The 13,869-nt window shown below is 36.1% G+C and overlaps 1 protein-coding gene across 4 annotated transcripts in view; it reads left to right on the top strand.

Moving 5' to 3' along the window:
• LOC128852302 (uncharacterized) overlaps positions 1-13,869 on the top strand; it is a 341,810-nt gene that overhangs the window by 104,274 nt on the left and 223,667 nt on the right. For 3 of the 4 annotated variants that reach the window (XR_008450050.1, XR_008450049.1, XM_054068136.1), the window contains exon 1: positions 907-1,212. The exons of the other annotated variant lie outside the window; for it this stretch is intronic. Coding sequence is in view for 1 of the 3 variants with exons in the window: in XM_054068136.1 (XP_053924111.1) it covers positions 1,210-1,212 (3 nt within the window). In the remaining 2 variants the exon portion in view is untranslated. Of the gene's footprint in view, positions 1-906; positions 1,213-13,869 lie in introns of those variants that run through there. 4 annotated transcript variants of the gene reach the window in all.

Below are 13,869 nucleotides of genomic sequence, written 5' to 3'. Positions count from 1 at the left end.
TATGCTGAGGCTCTTTTTGAAGTTTTCCTTCACACCAAGGGGTGTATACTTGTCATGTGGGAATTGTGGTAAGTCACACCCTCTTCTCCCTGTGTGTCCAATGCAGGATAACTTACTGCAGCATTTAAAAGTTCCAGACTGTTTTTGAAAGTAAATTGTTTGACTTGTTATATTGAAACACTAAAATGAAGAATAGAATCTAAATACTCTGAACTCATTTCTTGGAGATGACTGAAATACGTGGGCTGAACTTCATAAATTAATAAAATAATGCTATAAACATCTATTGCTTTGCAGCTACAGACGATAGTCTAATTTTAGGAAACATGACCATATGCTTCATCAATTATCACTCATTCTGGTATTATTTAGTTTTTGCATAATTGTGAAGCAAATATGGCTTTAAAGTCTGCTTGTGTAGCTCACATTTCAATCTTTTTTTTTTTTTCCTTAAGTACAAAAAAGTTTGTTTCCTACGTCAAATTATTTGTTATTGGAAAAGTAAAGTAACATTTCTTTACTCAAAACTCCTTCCTGCAAAACTGTGGTTCGTGGAAAATATTTTCCAGCTTTCAAAGTTTGTTTGATTTTTGCACACTTTTGGTTATGTAAGTTTTAATAAGTAGCTTTGGTGTACCCCTAAAGGCACACCCCACACACTTATGTTGTGTGACCTAGGGTCACAAGTAATGGCTGCAAGCTAATTGATTGAGAAAGGCTTGTCTGACTGGGCCCCTTTGAGTCCTCCCTTTACATTCCTAAATTTCTGTAAAGGAGGCACTGGCTGCTTTGCCTGGTGAGAGGAGGGGTGGGGGAAAGGGAGGAAGTTTCTCAGTTTCTGATTATGCGCAGAGTTTCCTTTTACTGAGCTTATGTTCTCCACCCACTACTTAGTAAGAACTCCTTAACAACCTAAAGCTTTATCCCTGTGAGTACCAGAAAAGTGATCTGAGTATTTATTGAGCAGGGAGAACAAACTGCTTGCTCTAGGCAGGGAGAAAGCTTATGGAAATGATATTAGACCTTCAGCAAAGTGCACAGCTGCATCATACAGAAGCTGAGACTCAAACTGACAGGCAAATAAGCCAGATCACGGAAAGGGCCTCTGTGTGGCAGCTCTGAGCTACCAAGTGTTGGACAACTAGGCAAAAAGTGCAATGGAACAGGGCAGAAAATAACACACTAACTTCAGGCAACTGTTGCTTTTTCATGGTGAGTCCAGATTTGAAATGTTGTTTGAAATGTAGCTATTTTCGTTGTTTCTAAAAACCTTTCCGTTTTACTACAGCAATCCTTTTGCAAAGCTCATTGTGTTACAGATTATTTGTCCGGATATGCACTTCAATTCTGACCGATACAGAAATGTACAGGGGTAGTTCTTTCCTTGCTGCTTGCTCTCTCTTTTGCTTTTGCTTGCTTCAGGAGACAGGTCCCATTTCTAAAAGCATGCTGCATGTCTTTTGGTTGGGAAAGAAATAGTTTTGCAGCCAGCACTTGATGTGCAGCTGCATGGAGGTGAATAAGTGAACATAATTTCTATGCAGAGTTTTCTGCAGTCTGAGCTTTGTGACACCTCTCCATTGCTCCTTATTTCACTGCCTTATCTTGAGAATGTACGGCACGGTCACTATGAAAAGAGCTTTGTGTTTGAATTCCTGGTGAGTCGAAGGGTCAGGGCCTATGAGTTATCTGCCTGCCAGCAAGACTCATTGCTGTGTCCCTTTATTTTTCAAGCTGAAATAGAAAAAACATGTGTCCTCATCCCTTTTTGATAAAACATATTTTGAATTCATTTTTTACATGCTGTTTATGTGTGCATTGTTCTTTTGACAAACTCGGGTTTTGGGGGGAAGCCAGTTTTATTCTATCCATACTTATTTTATTTATGCAAGCGTTCCTGCAGCTTTTTTTGCATTCCTTTGTTGTGATACACATAAATCTTGCTTGAAACAAAATTCTATGATTCTGATTTCTGCTAAGAGAAAAAGCTTTTGTATTTGGGTATGTATTAGGACAAAAATACCAGAGAGCTATCTAAGTTTTAGGTAAATTGCAAAATTATATAGAAGATAAAGCTTTTGTAACTTTTGTCTCGCTTAAGAAGGGAAACAAAATACTTCTGGATAAGTTCTTGAACAGATTGTGTTAGATACACCAGTCATCTCTTGTAATGGTAATAAATATGATCTGAGCTATAACATTGTTTTAGTTACTGACTTTAGTTTGAAAAAGCTGCTTTATTAGCACAGCAGAAGAATTAAACATTGCATCTTGACAGCAACATTAGAAATATATTTGCAAAAACTGCTGAGTGGGTGAAATTTGGAGCAATAAATCATCAAGGCACGTCAAAGTTACTCTGTATGTGATGCTTTAAGATGTCTATGATTCAGAAGAGAAATGAGTTCTGGTTTTCCTCCAGAAGAAGTGTGATTCTGTACAAAATTATCTTCATTATATCCATCTTTAAATAAATAATTTTCTTTTCAGAAATAAATAAGCAGTGTCAAGAGTGCAAGAAAAGTCTCAGAATTATGTAGCAGTTATTTGAGCTAAGGGGAAAATTCTCATTCAATAGAATAATTCTAATATGCAATGTAAGAAGTTGGTCAGATGAGCTCCACACAGAGGGTATGTTACTCCTTGTTTTTTAACTGAAGTTTGTATGCTCATTGGAAACTTACTAGCAATTACCAGGATGCCTGTTTTAAAAAATAAGATGATCCTTCAGATTTGAGTTGATCTGACATTATAGTCCCTTTCAAGTGCAGAAGTTCATGTTGTTCACTTATTTTGTCCATTCTTATTTGCCAGTTTGAGGTCTTTAGTTTCGCATGAATTTTGAAAATGGTTTTAGAGAAGAAAGGGGAGGGGGGAAGGTGGCTTCAAATAAATGGTGAAAAATACAGGTTTTGAAAGTGGTGCTGCAATGTAAGATGAACTAAATGGACTCCATACTTCATGTTTCTTGCTGTGAATTCAATTCCTATCTATCCTGACTTAGGCTAAACCTTAGGCTTTCTACAAGAAAGTTCTTGGCTGTATCCTAAGTGCAGTTAAGGATGTGCTTTTCTTTGAAGAGTTTCAGGGATCACTTTGAGGGGAAGAAAAGTGTCCTCTTATGCAACATAAACACATGATTTTTTTCTTGGCTATACTATGATGGAAGAATACCTGCTGAAGTGCTGTTTATGCCCTTAAATACTGAAAATAAGAGAAACTTTGAGGAGGTGGTCTTCTCCAAGCTTTGGTGGCCCACTTGGGGAGCAAGGGATGGGAGGTGCTCTTATGCAGCCACCTTCTCCATAGGTACACAAGCAGAAGACCAGCCCTTTTTGTCCTGTACAATTTCCATTGGCAAAATAAGGCATCAGTAGTGCTGTGACACCAGATTGGGGGATTATGAAATATTTCTTTATGCTCTGATGACCAGCCTGGTGAAGAGGAAAGGGCTTAATGAGGAGAAGAATTTACTGAGGATTTTATGCCTGTATCTGTCATTAAAAGGAGAATATCTGCTCTTAGTAGCTGTGTTCATGGAAACCTCTACAATAATGATGTGAATTAGGATTAAATGTGGTGTTTTACTGACAGTATGAGGACAGACATAAAATAACGTGTCCGGCAGGAAGTTTAAACATCGATAGTACATCACCAAATACCGCTCTTTTCTCTTAGAGAAAGTCAAAGAATCGTGACCTCAGACTAACATAATTATACTGGCTTTTACATTCTCTATGACACCAGTTAGAGAAGAAAGTAGTTTTGAAAAGTTTAAAACACAGTTGCTTTATGGCTTTCATATCTTTGAAAGGTTTGTATGTAACATCTTTAATATTTAGACAAGGAGGAACTAGATTTTTTTTTTTTTTTTGTAAATTACATATAAAAACTACTTTGGAGGTTCACTTTTAGATTTGTTCTGTTGTTCTGTGTGGAAGAAGGGAAAACTTTATTTACTAGACATATTCATTTTATTGACAGCTGTACATCACAGAAACAAATCTCCATGGTACCTGTAGGTATCTTTACTGCCACATGAGAAAGGATGTAGCTTCAAGACTAAGGGTTGATTTTTCTGTCAAAGAGAGGAACTAGCTTGTGCTGTCACAACAAGGTGATGTCTATACTGAGAGATGAAGGAAAATTGACAGGAACAGGAGATTTGGAGCACTCGTGGTATCAGAAAATCACAGTGCTGGTAAGACAAATTAAAAAGAAAAACCCCATATGGGTTATATTCTAGCGATTTTTGAAAGAGTTTATTTTTTAAAGAATTTGAAAAAAGAAATTTTCTTCTTCTCAGCTACAACTCACTGTCACATTTTAGAGTTCTTTTGCGACTATAATTACTTGGGCCTCAAACTTCTTTGATCTCCAAGCTTTATGGATGCAGGAAACATAGATGTCTTAAAAAAAAAAAAAAAAAAAAGAGAGAAAGTGAGAATTCTAGAGCAGGAAACAGAAGAGTTGTACACATGCTTGTCCATGAAAAACAAAGGAAGAGAGCAGAGACCTAATCTTTGGAATACCTGAGTTGGCTTTCAGTCTTTCAGTTCTTTTTTACTTTCCTGCAACATATTCAGAGCATCAGCAGGAGACTGTCCCAAAAGGTGATGGTGAAGGTGAAAGGACAGATAAAAGGAGAAACATATGTCTTGCAAAGTGATTTTTGTGATTATAATATGTGAGTAAAAACAAATGGGCACAGAGAAGCAGAAGTAATCGGATATGAGGATAGCAGCAGTGATAACAGATCATAAAGAGCAAAACAGAGGAGACATAAAAGTAGAGAACATGGCATGAGAGAGGAAACCCACCCTATCTGAAATGGTCTGTCAGTTGCTGATACGATCCTGTGCCTTGGGAATTGTCAAATGATATGCAGTCTTCTGGCTTCAGTAAAGTAAGGGACAAAATACTGAGGAAAAACAAAGGCAAAAGTGCTGTCTTTTTCTTGGTGTGTTCAGAAGTATTTCCACTGCTGGCATTCAGTTTCATACCTGAAGTAATAAATTCACCCAAGAAGAAAGGCTGTTTCTTCCGAAATTATGATCATAAAATTTCGGAGAGGAGTGAATGTAAGAAGGAGGGAACCTCTTTTTTTCCTAACATCCTCTATCTAGGAGTGAAGGTTTACGTGAGGACATGTGAAGACATCCTTCCAAGAGCAGTCCTTTATGACAGAGTTGGTTGAGGGTATGCCAGTGCTCTTGTACTATCTTTTCTCCCACTTCTCTGCTGCCTCTGTATTGGTTTACATCTTTGGAAGAAGCTTCCAAGAAATGGATCAGAATTGTCCCCGTTATAAATAGTGCTGAAAAGATTGTCTTTAAACCGGATTGATCTGGTTCACCATGTACACCACTGGCATTTTTACTAGGACTGTGCAACTTCACTTTGCTATGCCTACAGAGTGAAGATCAGTGTCCTCTGAAAATACCATCTCTGGGTTTGGTGTATATTTTATGATTTTGGTGTATATTTATAAGTTGCTTAGGCTTATGACATGATTGTCATGAGCATCTGTTCTTTCATCATGTGTGTAATACATTCTTGAAAAAAAATGCCCCTAGTAGGGGGAATAAGTTATGAAAATTAAATGAGGAAAATGATGGGGAAAGTGATCAGCAAGAAACTTTATTCATAAAACACACAAAATGTGACACAGCAGAGTGATAGAATCAAGTCTGTGTTGAAAACACCATTGTATTTACCATGTGAAAGTCAGACTACACTCTGTATTGACCCCATAAAACTTCTTTCAAGCTCTGTCTGGAAGCTCATAAGGAAAGTTTTTCTGGATGTAGCCAGTGTAGGCCCAGCTACCCTTCCACTGAAATCAATGAGAGTTACATTGGTATAAAGCAAAAACTGTACAAATTGAGTTTGTACTAAAGAAACAGCAGGACTCTTCAAATTCTTTCCTTTGTATTTTTTTTCATCTTCATTTACTATCTACTGCAGCCTCTAGAAAAAAAGCAGGATCTGGTAACTAAATAATGTTTTAATTTATATTAAACTGTTTACTTTCTAGCACTTTGCCACTTTTTTTTAAGTGTATTTTTGGCCTGAAGTTTTCCACCATGTAGTCCCAAACCACAAGTGATTCTTTTTTTTCCCTTGTCTTTTTCTTTTTTTTTTTTAAAGGATATATATTAAAATTACTGTAAGCAGCAGAAGTAGGAATAAATTATGCTAAAAGAGAAGTAAACAAAAAAAAAAACTCAACAAAAGTCTTTGAACAAGAATTTTTGAAACAATGTGATTAACAGGTGGTTTGTGGACTATTTTTAATTTAAAGTGTGAGGTAAAAAACATTCTAAATTGTTACATACAGGAGCTGTTAAAATATAGCTATTTCTTACATGTCTTTTGGCAGGAAGTGTTGGAGTATTTTTTAATTTGTTATGAGGACCATCTGACAAACTGGACATATGTATAGCATTGAGTGTCCTGTCCTTAGAGACCATGATGCTGAAAGAGCTCGGCAGGAGCACGGATCCAAGGTTAACTTTGCTGTGTGCTGAGAAGTAAAAGCACAGGATACAATATTGCCATCATGGGGCATCTCACATGAAGAATGATGAATCCTCTTCCACCTTCCAGGTTCTTCAAGTGTTATTAATACTCAGTTTTGATGTAGATTATTTTTTTAACTCTGCAGTTGGCTCTGTCTCCTATAATTGTTTTGATTTCATAACTGAAACAGAAGTTAAGAATTGCCACCACTTTTTACTAGAGGGTGTTTTTTTATTCCACAAGAAGAAGGAATGCCACTATGAGGCATTCAAAGGGAATATGGCTTTGTTCAAGTTTCATATGGATGTTGCTATATATATATATTTGTATGGCTAATAATACAAGAAGATGCTTTTATTTTTTTTTCATGAAGCCATCGTAGAGTGTAATTTGAGCAGCAGCAGGCTGTATTAATTCAAAATCTACAGAGATGTCTGGTTTTTTTCCGCTCTTTATCTCATGTGCCGTGTACACGATTGCAATAATTAAACAACTTCATTTCTGCTGATATTAACACCATTCAATTGACAACGGTGCTGTGACTAGTTGGTAGACACAACTTGGTTCCTTGGCCATCTGGCTGCTCTCTGACAGGACAGGCAGTGGCTACCTCCTCTGTCTTACCTCAAAGCTAGCACTATTTTAAGTTTCTTTCTTTTATTCAGCCACTTATATTTGAAACCCTGTTATTTTTTAAATAGAATCATGCCATATACTACTATATGATGGGGTGTATGTGCATTTTATTTTTGGCATATTGGGAGGTCAAATATAGCTTTTGAATTGTTTTTTAAATAGAAATATAGAAAAATCCGTAGAAAACCACTGAACAAATATTTAATTATTCTAGTTAATATTTAAGTATCAGGGAAGAGTGTGATTGTGACATATAGGATCTTGACTTTATTCCACCTATTACATCTTTTATTTTATATTATTAAAACTTTAAAACTTCAGTTGAATGACATGGGTTTTTTTTTAATGTTGTGCTTTATTTCATGTATTGAATCCACAAAACTTTTGCCTAAAATTTGGTCAAAACTGTCCGCTCTCCAATGTATATGTTTATGTGTGTGTGGAAGATAAGCAAAAGCAATACATGACAGTCTATGGGGAAATATGAATGTTTTTAGGGGAAATGGAAATTAACTTCACTTATGCTATATTTAGTAATTATCTATTAGACCAAATGATGCTATTACTGTAAACATAATTCCTTTGTGTCTCAGTCTTCTCAGTAATAAATTGAAATTAGAAACTACTTTATACATGGTCTCAGATTGTGACTTCAAAGAAATATTCAGTTGTTGCAGATGGGTTCCAAACAGGAAAATGTGACAGCAGATATTTTTTGACCAAGACAAAACTGAATCATCAAAAATTTTAGATGGAAATTTGACTCTTAAACCTTAATTGAGCAATCTGAATTGAGGTATCTATGTATAGTTGCACATCAGCCTGATTTTCGTTGGTGGGATTTGTACTTATGACAGCCCTGCTATGAACTGTTGCAAAGAACTTCCAACTTCAGACATTGGCTTGGTTGAACACCTCGAGAAAAAACAAATCTCAAGGTGTCATCTAACTTCTTTGTACCTTTGGACAAATCACTTTCAACATGCAATTTCTTACTACTAAAATATTTTAAATTATTTCTATTTATTTTATAAATTAACATGTTCCTTTTTAGCTCCAAGTACATTGATTTGACATCTATATAGAATAATAGAATCATAGAATGTTGATTTTTTTGTTTTAACTTTGCAGGTATAATTTTCTGTGTTCTGTGTGTAATTATTGGCAGCTGGTTGGATGTGTTTGTAGGTGTTCATTGATATGTCTAAAGTTAGGATGTTAGAGTCCTGTGTTTTGAAGTGTTAAGCATGGTGCTTGTCAGACTTAAAGTAAGATGCTAGATTCCTGCCATTGTGAAAGCAGGGTCACTCATCACAGTTCCTAAAAGTGTATTTAAGACCCTAATCTTAGAATCTATTAAAAAAAATCCCCTATCTTTAAAAAAAAAAAACTGCAATATATTAAGCCCAACCCACGTCCTGGCATTTCACAGAGCTGGTGAACTGTCACATTATTGATGGTATTATTCTTAAATACTTGTTATTACTCTCACTTTCTGAGGTTTGTCTGTTCTCCTTTTTCTTTCCCTTCTCTATGTGTTTTGAACCTTTTTGTCTTTCAGTTAAATTTGAAAGGTGAAATTCTCAATGAATATAATCTTCTATGAAAATCTGTGGCTCTAAGGAGGAAAGAAACTGAGATCGGTGCCAATTTTGAGGAAAAGGCAGGCAGAACATAGCTGTTATACTTTCTGTTTGGCAGTGGCTCAGTGGCCAAACAAAATGTACACAGTCCCAAACTAGTCACAGCAGAGTTGTTCCTGCTGGGTGATAGTGTAATAGGCACTAGGAAGAGATCTGGCCATTTGCGGTGAGAAGAAAGAATGTGAAGTTACAGAGCAAAGAGGATAAATCTGTAGCAAAGCAGGTTTCATTCAGTCTGGTGCTTACAGGACACTTTGGGTTTGCTATTCCAAAAGAATAAAGGACCACTTGCCAGAAGATCTTAAAAGAATGTAAATTGCTTGCTACAAACAAGCAAGAACATCTTGATTCGGTTTGTTTTTTTTTTTCTATTTACTGAACATTTTATCCTGTGTGGAAAAAGTCACATACTATTTCAGTCATCACAAGCTGTACTAAACATGCGATATTTGTACTAATCTTTCATATGAGATGCCCAGCTGCAGTTAAGTTCTCTGTAAGTAATAAGGTAGGGATACTGAAATACTACACGTGATTATAAAAGTTAAGTTAGAGAAAAACTATTTTTTCCAACTGGGAATTTAGCCAGAACTTGGTTCTTGGCTCTATTGAAGTTAGCATCGACATGTTTAGATGAGGATAAAATATTGATTTTTAAGCAATTCATTATTTTCTGTTTGTTTACATTTAAAATACCTATGTATTCAATCTTACCTTGGATAGATTGCCTGATTCTGTAGACCTGGGATTACCTTTCTACAGATGAGAATGATAATACCAAAAATATTAATTCTTGCCTATTTTCTTATTTAAATAGTATTTATAAAGAATGTTTTAATTCTCAGTCAATCAAGCTGCGTCAATGGAAATGAATCACCATTTCCTTTTATGATTAAATTGATTACATGGAAAACATTATTCAAGATAAGGGAAAACACCAACTGGTTCTTTGTTAGTATGCTTTTAATTTATAAGCTGAATGAGTACCAGGTGATGATCATCAGCAATCACTAGTTCATTTATTAAAGGAAAATAAAGCTGGGACATTTGAATAACAGTTGTCTTATGGACTATTTTAGAAAGGTAGTAACTTCTCAGTATTCTCCTGGATATTTTTCAACGTAGGAATGTTACCATTAGCAACAGGAAATCTTAATGATTTAGGCCATTGCAGGCAGAATTCCATTCAGCAACAAGTTTTGGATAGAATTTGTAGCTTAAAGTTTAAAAAATGATTAGCAATTAGGGTGTACTCTGTACTTTGACGTGCTGAATAACAGAGGGAACATACTTTTTAAAGCAAGAATACCATTAAATGTTAAAAAAACCCAAAACATTTGAGCAATAGTGCAGGTTTGTGTGTGTTTAAAATATTAAGAAGTTTATCCTGGACATCTTTTTGCTCTCTTTGTATTCATTTTAAGTGGTCTTTTGTGCAGCTATGATCCTGAAGGTTGTCTGAGGATTTTGTTTTTAAGGAACTGTACTTCTAATATGGTGCAAGTTCTTTGTGGTAGGGGCAATAGAGGTGAAAGTTCATGCTTCTCTGCAATAGTTTTGATTCTGTTTAGGAGCAAGTTTTGCAGAAACCTCATTGTCCATCACAGAATATACTATGGACACCACCATGAAGAAAGAAACCCCTGAATTTAAAGCAAACAGAACCACTCTAGCTGACCTCAGTAATATTATTTTAAATTATTGATTACAGAATCCCATATAGGTAGGAAAAGACCTTTAAGATCATCGAGTCTAACTGTAAACCTAACACTGCCAAGTCCACCACTAAACCGTGTCACCAAGTGTGATAAACTGACAGAACAATAATGTGAGAACCAAAATAAAAAGTGTTGTTTAGGAGATGGAAATTTTGATGTAATTCTTTTGAACTAAAATTTAATTATGTGTTTAGTTAGGTTTAACTATGTGTTTCGTTAGATCTCACAAGATGGAAGCATGTTAAAATGAGGATAGATTTTCCTAATTGCTCAATGTGGAGTTAGACACGAATGCAAGCAGACAGATTTTAAAAAGCATTTGGTTCTCTTTAATATACAGACAAAAAACATATAAAATATGTTTTTAAAAAGCTCTTTCATGTTTTCATGGGAAGTGTTGAGGGCACAGTGCTTCCAAAAATGGCTGTTGCGGAGTTGTTCAAGATTACCATTTGGCAGTACGTCTGCAGACTCTTGTGCATCTGAACCTAGCTGCCAGCAAGTGACTTCTCTGGCATTTAGACACAGTGGCCGTTCTTTGATATCTGCTGTGCATACGAGTTCAGTGTGCAGGATGCCAGTCTTTTAAACTCTTCAGGGCACTTAGAGTTTGAGGAACTTCCTTAGAGCTGTTTTCCATTATTACAGCTGGTAAAGCAGCCTCCCATAAAGGCTGCTGTGAAGTGACATATGAAGATATTTTTGTTGCTCCTTTTTGCATATTTTTGAACACCCTCATTCACTGAAGGAAGATTCTTCAGTACATGCAACAACAAATTATTGCTTACAAGCAAGAGGGTTCTTTTCCCTGGCTCTCCCATTTCATGTCCGTTCTGTAACCAGGGACCAGACCAGTAGTGTGATTTTCTTTTTAGCAGCATGTTGTGGTGTTAGAACTTCCTGCAAAATCCTATGTTTCATATGGTTTTTATATTTTAATCACATTTTTTAAAAAGTGCTTCCAGATGTAGGCATATATTTGGTTACAGCTTACTGCACATACTTACACACTGGTAAACTGGTAAGGCCTGCATGCAACAGCCTTTAAATCAATATGTGGCTTTCCATTGACTTCCAAAATCTCTGATTTGGGCTGTTGGACTCGTTGGTATAGTCAATGTATTCAGGTTGCCAGGTTTCTCAGAATAGTTCAGTAATAGTACAATAGTTACAATCACACTAGCTTATAATGTGAAAAGTCCTACTGCAAGAGGAAATGCTTTTCCTTTTCCTTCCTCCTCCATGAATCAGACATGTACTCATGATTCAGTTGGCTCTTGCCAAAGACAAGTGAAACACTCAGTCAAACTGAGAGGCTGGGTATGTGGTTAGGACTCCCGTACATCTGTGCAGGAAATACTGATGCATGTATAGCAAGATTAGTGTGTTCTGAGCTTAGGAAATCCTCAGGCAAATGCACTGTATGTGCTTATATAGGAGGTAAAATTACTTTATCGATTTTTCTTCTTTCCCTTCTCTAATTGGGAAATTCACATCTGTTCATGGCACCCCTTCACCAGAAGCCCTTGCTGCTTTCCCATCAGGTAGTCATTCTAGGCACAGGGAATGGCCTTAAGGGAAGCAGGCCACAGAAAAGGAAGAGATGTGTTTCCTATGTATTGTAGTAAGTGACTGGATGTGCCTGTGAGCCTTTGTAGAAGGCTCAGGCCTACTTCTCCTTCGCCCAATTTTCCTTTCCAAACAGGAATCTTTAGCAAAATCAAGCACCAGCAGTTCCCTTGTTGCTATATCAGGTTCTGTAGGAGCTCAAGAAGGCATGTATGGAAAGATGAAAAACATGAAGCAGCTCTATGTAGCGCCCCTTGAATCCAGGTAGTGGAAGATAGATGAAGCTTCTTATTTCATTGCACAGAACCTCTCTTGAAAGTCCACTGGTTTGGCATGGTGGGGGCATCCCGTGAGAATCTAGAGTCCTAAACAAGAGGAAAGCCACGAGATGGTACCTAATGGCCAAGGAATAGATTTCCTGGAAGAACTGAAGGCTTTGGGACAGATAGAAGATCTCGGTTCACAGACAGAAAAATCAAGAATTTGGATCCTTGTTGCAAAGGTAAAACTGAAGTACTTTGCAAACATTCAGTGAGTGAAAGCTGAGAAGAAAAGAACCCTTTAGTTGATATATTTATTCATAGTCAATAATAAATTAGGGGAATCAGGAAGAGATTGATGCTGAAGTTTATTCAGTTCGTGCCATTCAGGGGCATTGATGTAGCTTGAGAAAAATCTTCCAAAAAAAGACTTGGTGAGAGATGGATGGAGACATTGACCATTTATCTGAATTGCTTCGAATGTAGTAAGGTGAACATGGTCTTTAGAGGCTGCATACTGCTGCAATGGTACAAAACCCAGATTTAATTTGGTTCACTTGGGACATCCCAAACATTGATAAACTGGAAAGGATTGTGCCAGTATTTCTGTCATATAGTGGCAGAGAAAAACGTGCAACAGAAATGTACTGTGCAATGAATCAAGTAATAGTTTGTATTCAGATCACAACACTGTGGGTAGATTATATATGGAGTAATTTTAGCCCTTTCAGAAATGTGTTTCTGGAATTGCTTTATAAAGAGGAGAAATAACAGAAGCCTGGTAATTAAACATGCTGAATTAAAAAAAATTTGGAGGGAAAATATTTATTGCAGTAAGATTGAAATCTTAAAGTCTCACATTAGCCTTTGTGCACTGGTGGCATTTAAATTAAAACCAGTACATTCCATAAATAGAAAAGTTGGTTTTGATGAAGGAAGAATGTTTTATGAAAACCACTTCCATTTGAAATCCCTGATTGCATCTATAAAGCAACTCCTTTGAACAGTATCCTGCTGGCCTACTGTTGATGACAATAAAGCTAAATATAAATACAGAGAGATATCTAAAAATATATGCGTGTGTTTATAGATTTATATAAGTAACTGAAAATGCAAACTAATTAGGAAACTCTGCTTATCTAATTTAAATACAGATGTGACCTTATGATCCCTTTCCCCCAAATCTGGTCAAACAGATATATTTACAGCTCCTTGACAGTGTAGAGAATAAGCAGCATCCACTGTACCACATCTATTATGATCAGATTATAAATTCAACCCTGCAACAGTGCACACAATTGTATGAAAACCTACAGAGAGTTGCTGAGAATGAACATCTTGGATGATATGTGGTGCTAACATAGGCTGGAAACCATGGGGTAGAAATCTAAAATTTTCACATTTTTTTAAATTTTTTTTTATTTTTTTAAATGTTTTTTGACCTTTTTTTCTGTTTCTTGTAAGAAGTATGCCTTGAAGTAATTGTTTTACAATAGCTGTCTTTAAAAAAACCAAAAACCA

Source organism: Cuculus canorus, chromosome 1 (assembly GCF_017976375.1).
Source record: "Cuculus canorus isolate bCucCan1 chromosome 1, bCucCan1.pri, whole genome shotgun sequence".
In the NCBI taxonomy this organism is placed as follows: Eukaryota; Metazoa; Chordata; class Aves; order Cuculiformes; family Cuculidae; genus Cuculus; species Cuculus canorus.
The sequence above is the reverse complement of the archived record's forward strand: the minus strand, read 5'-3'. Positions and strand labels throughout refer to the sequence as shown.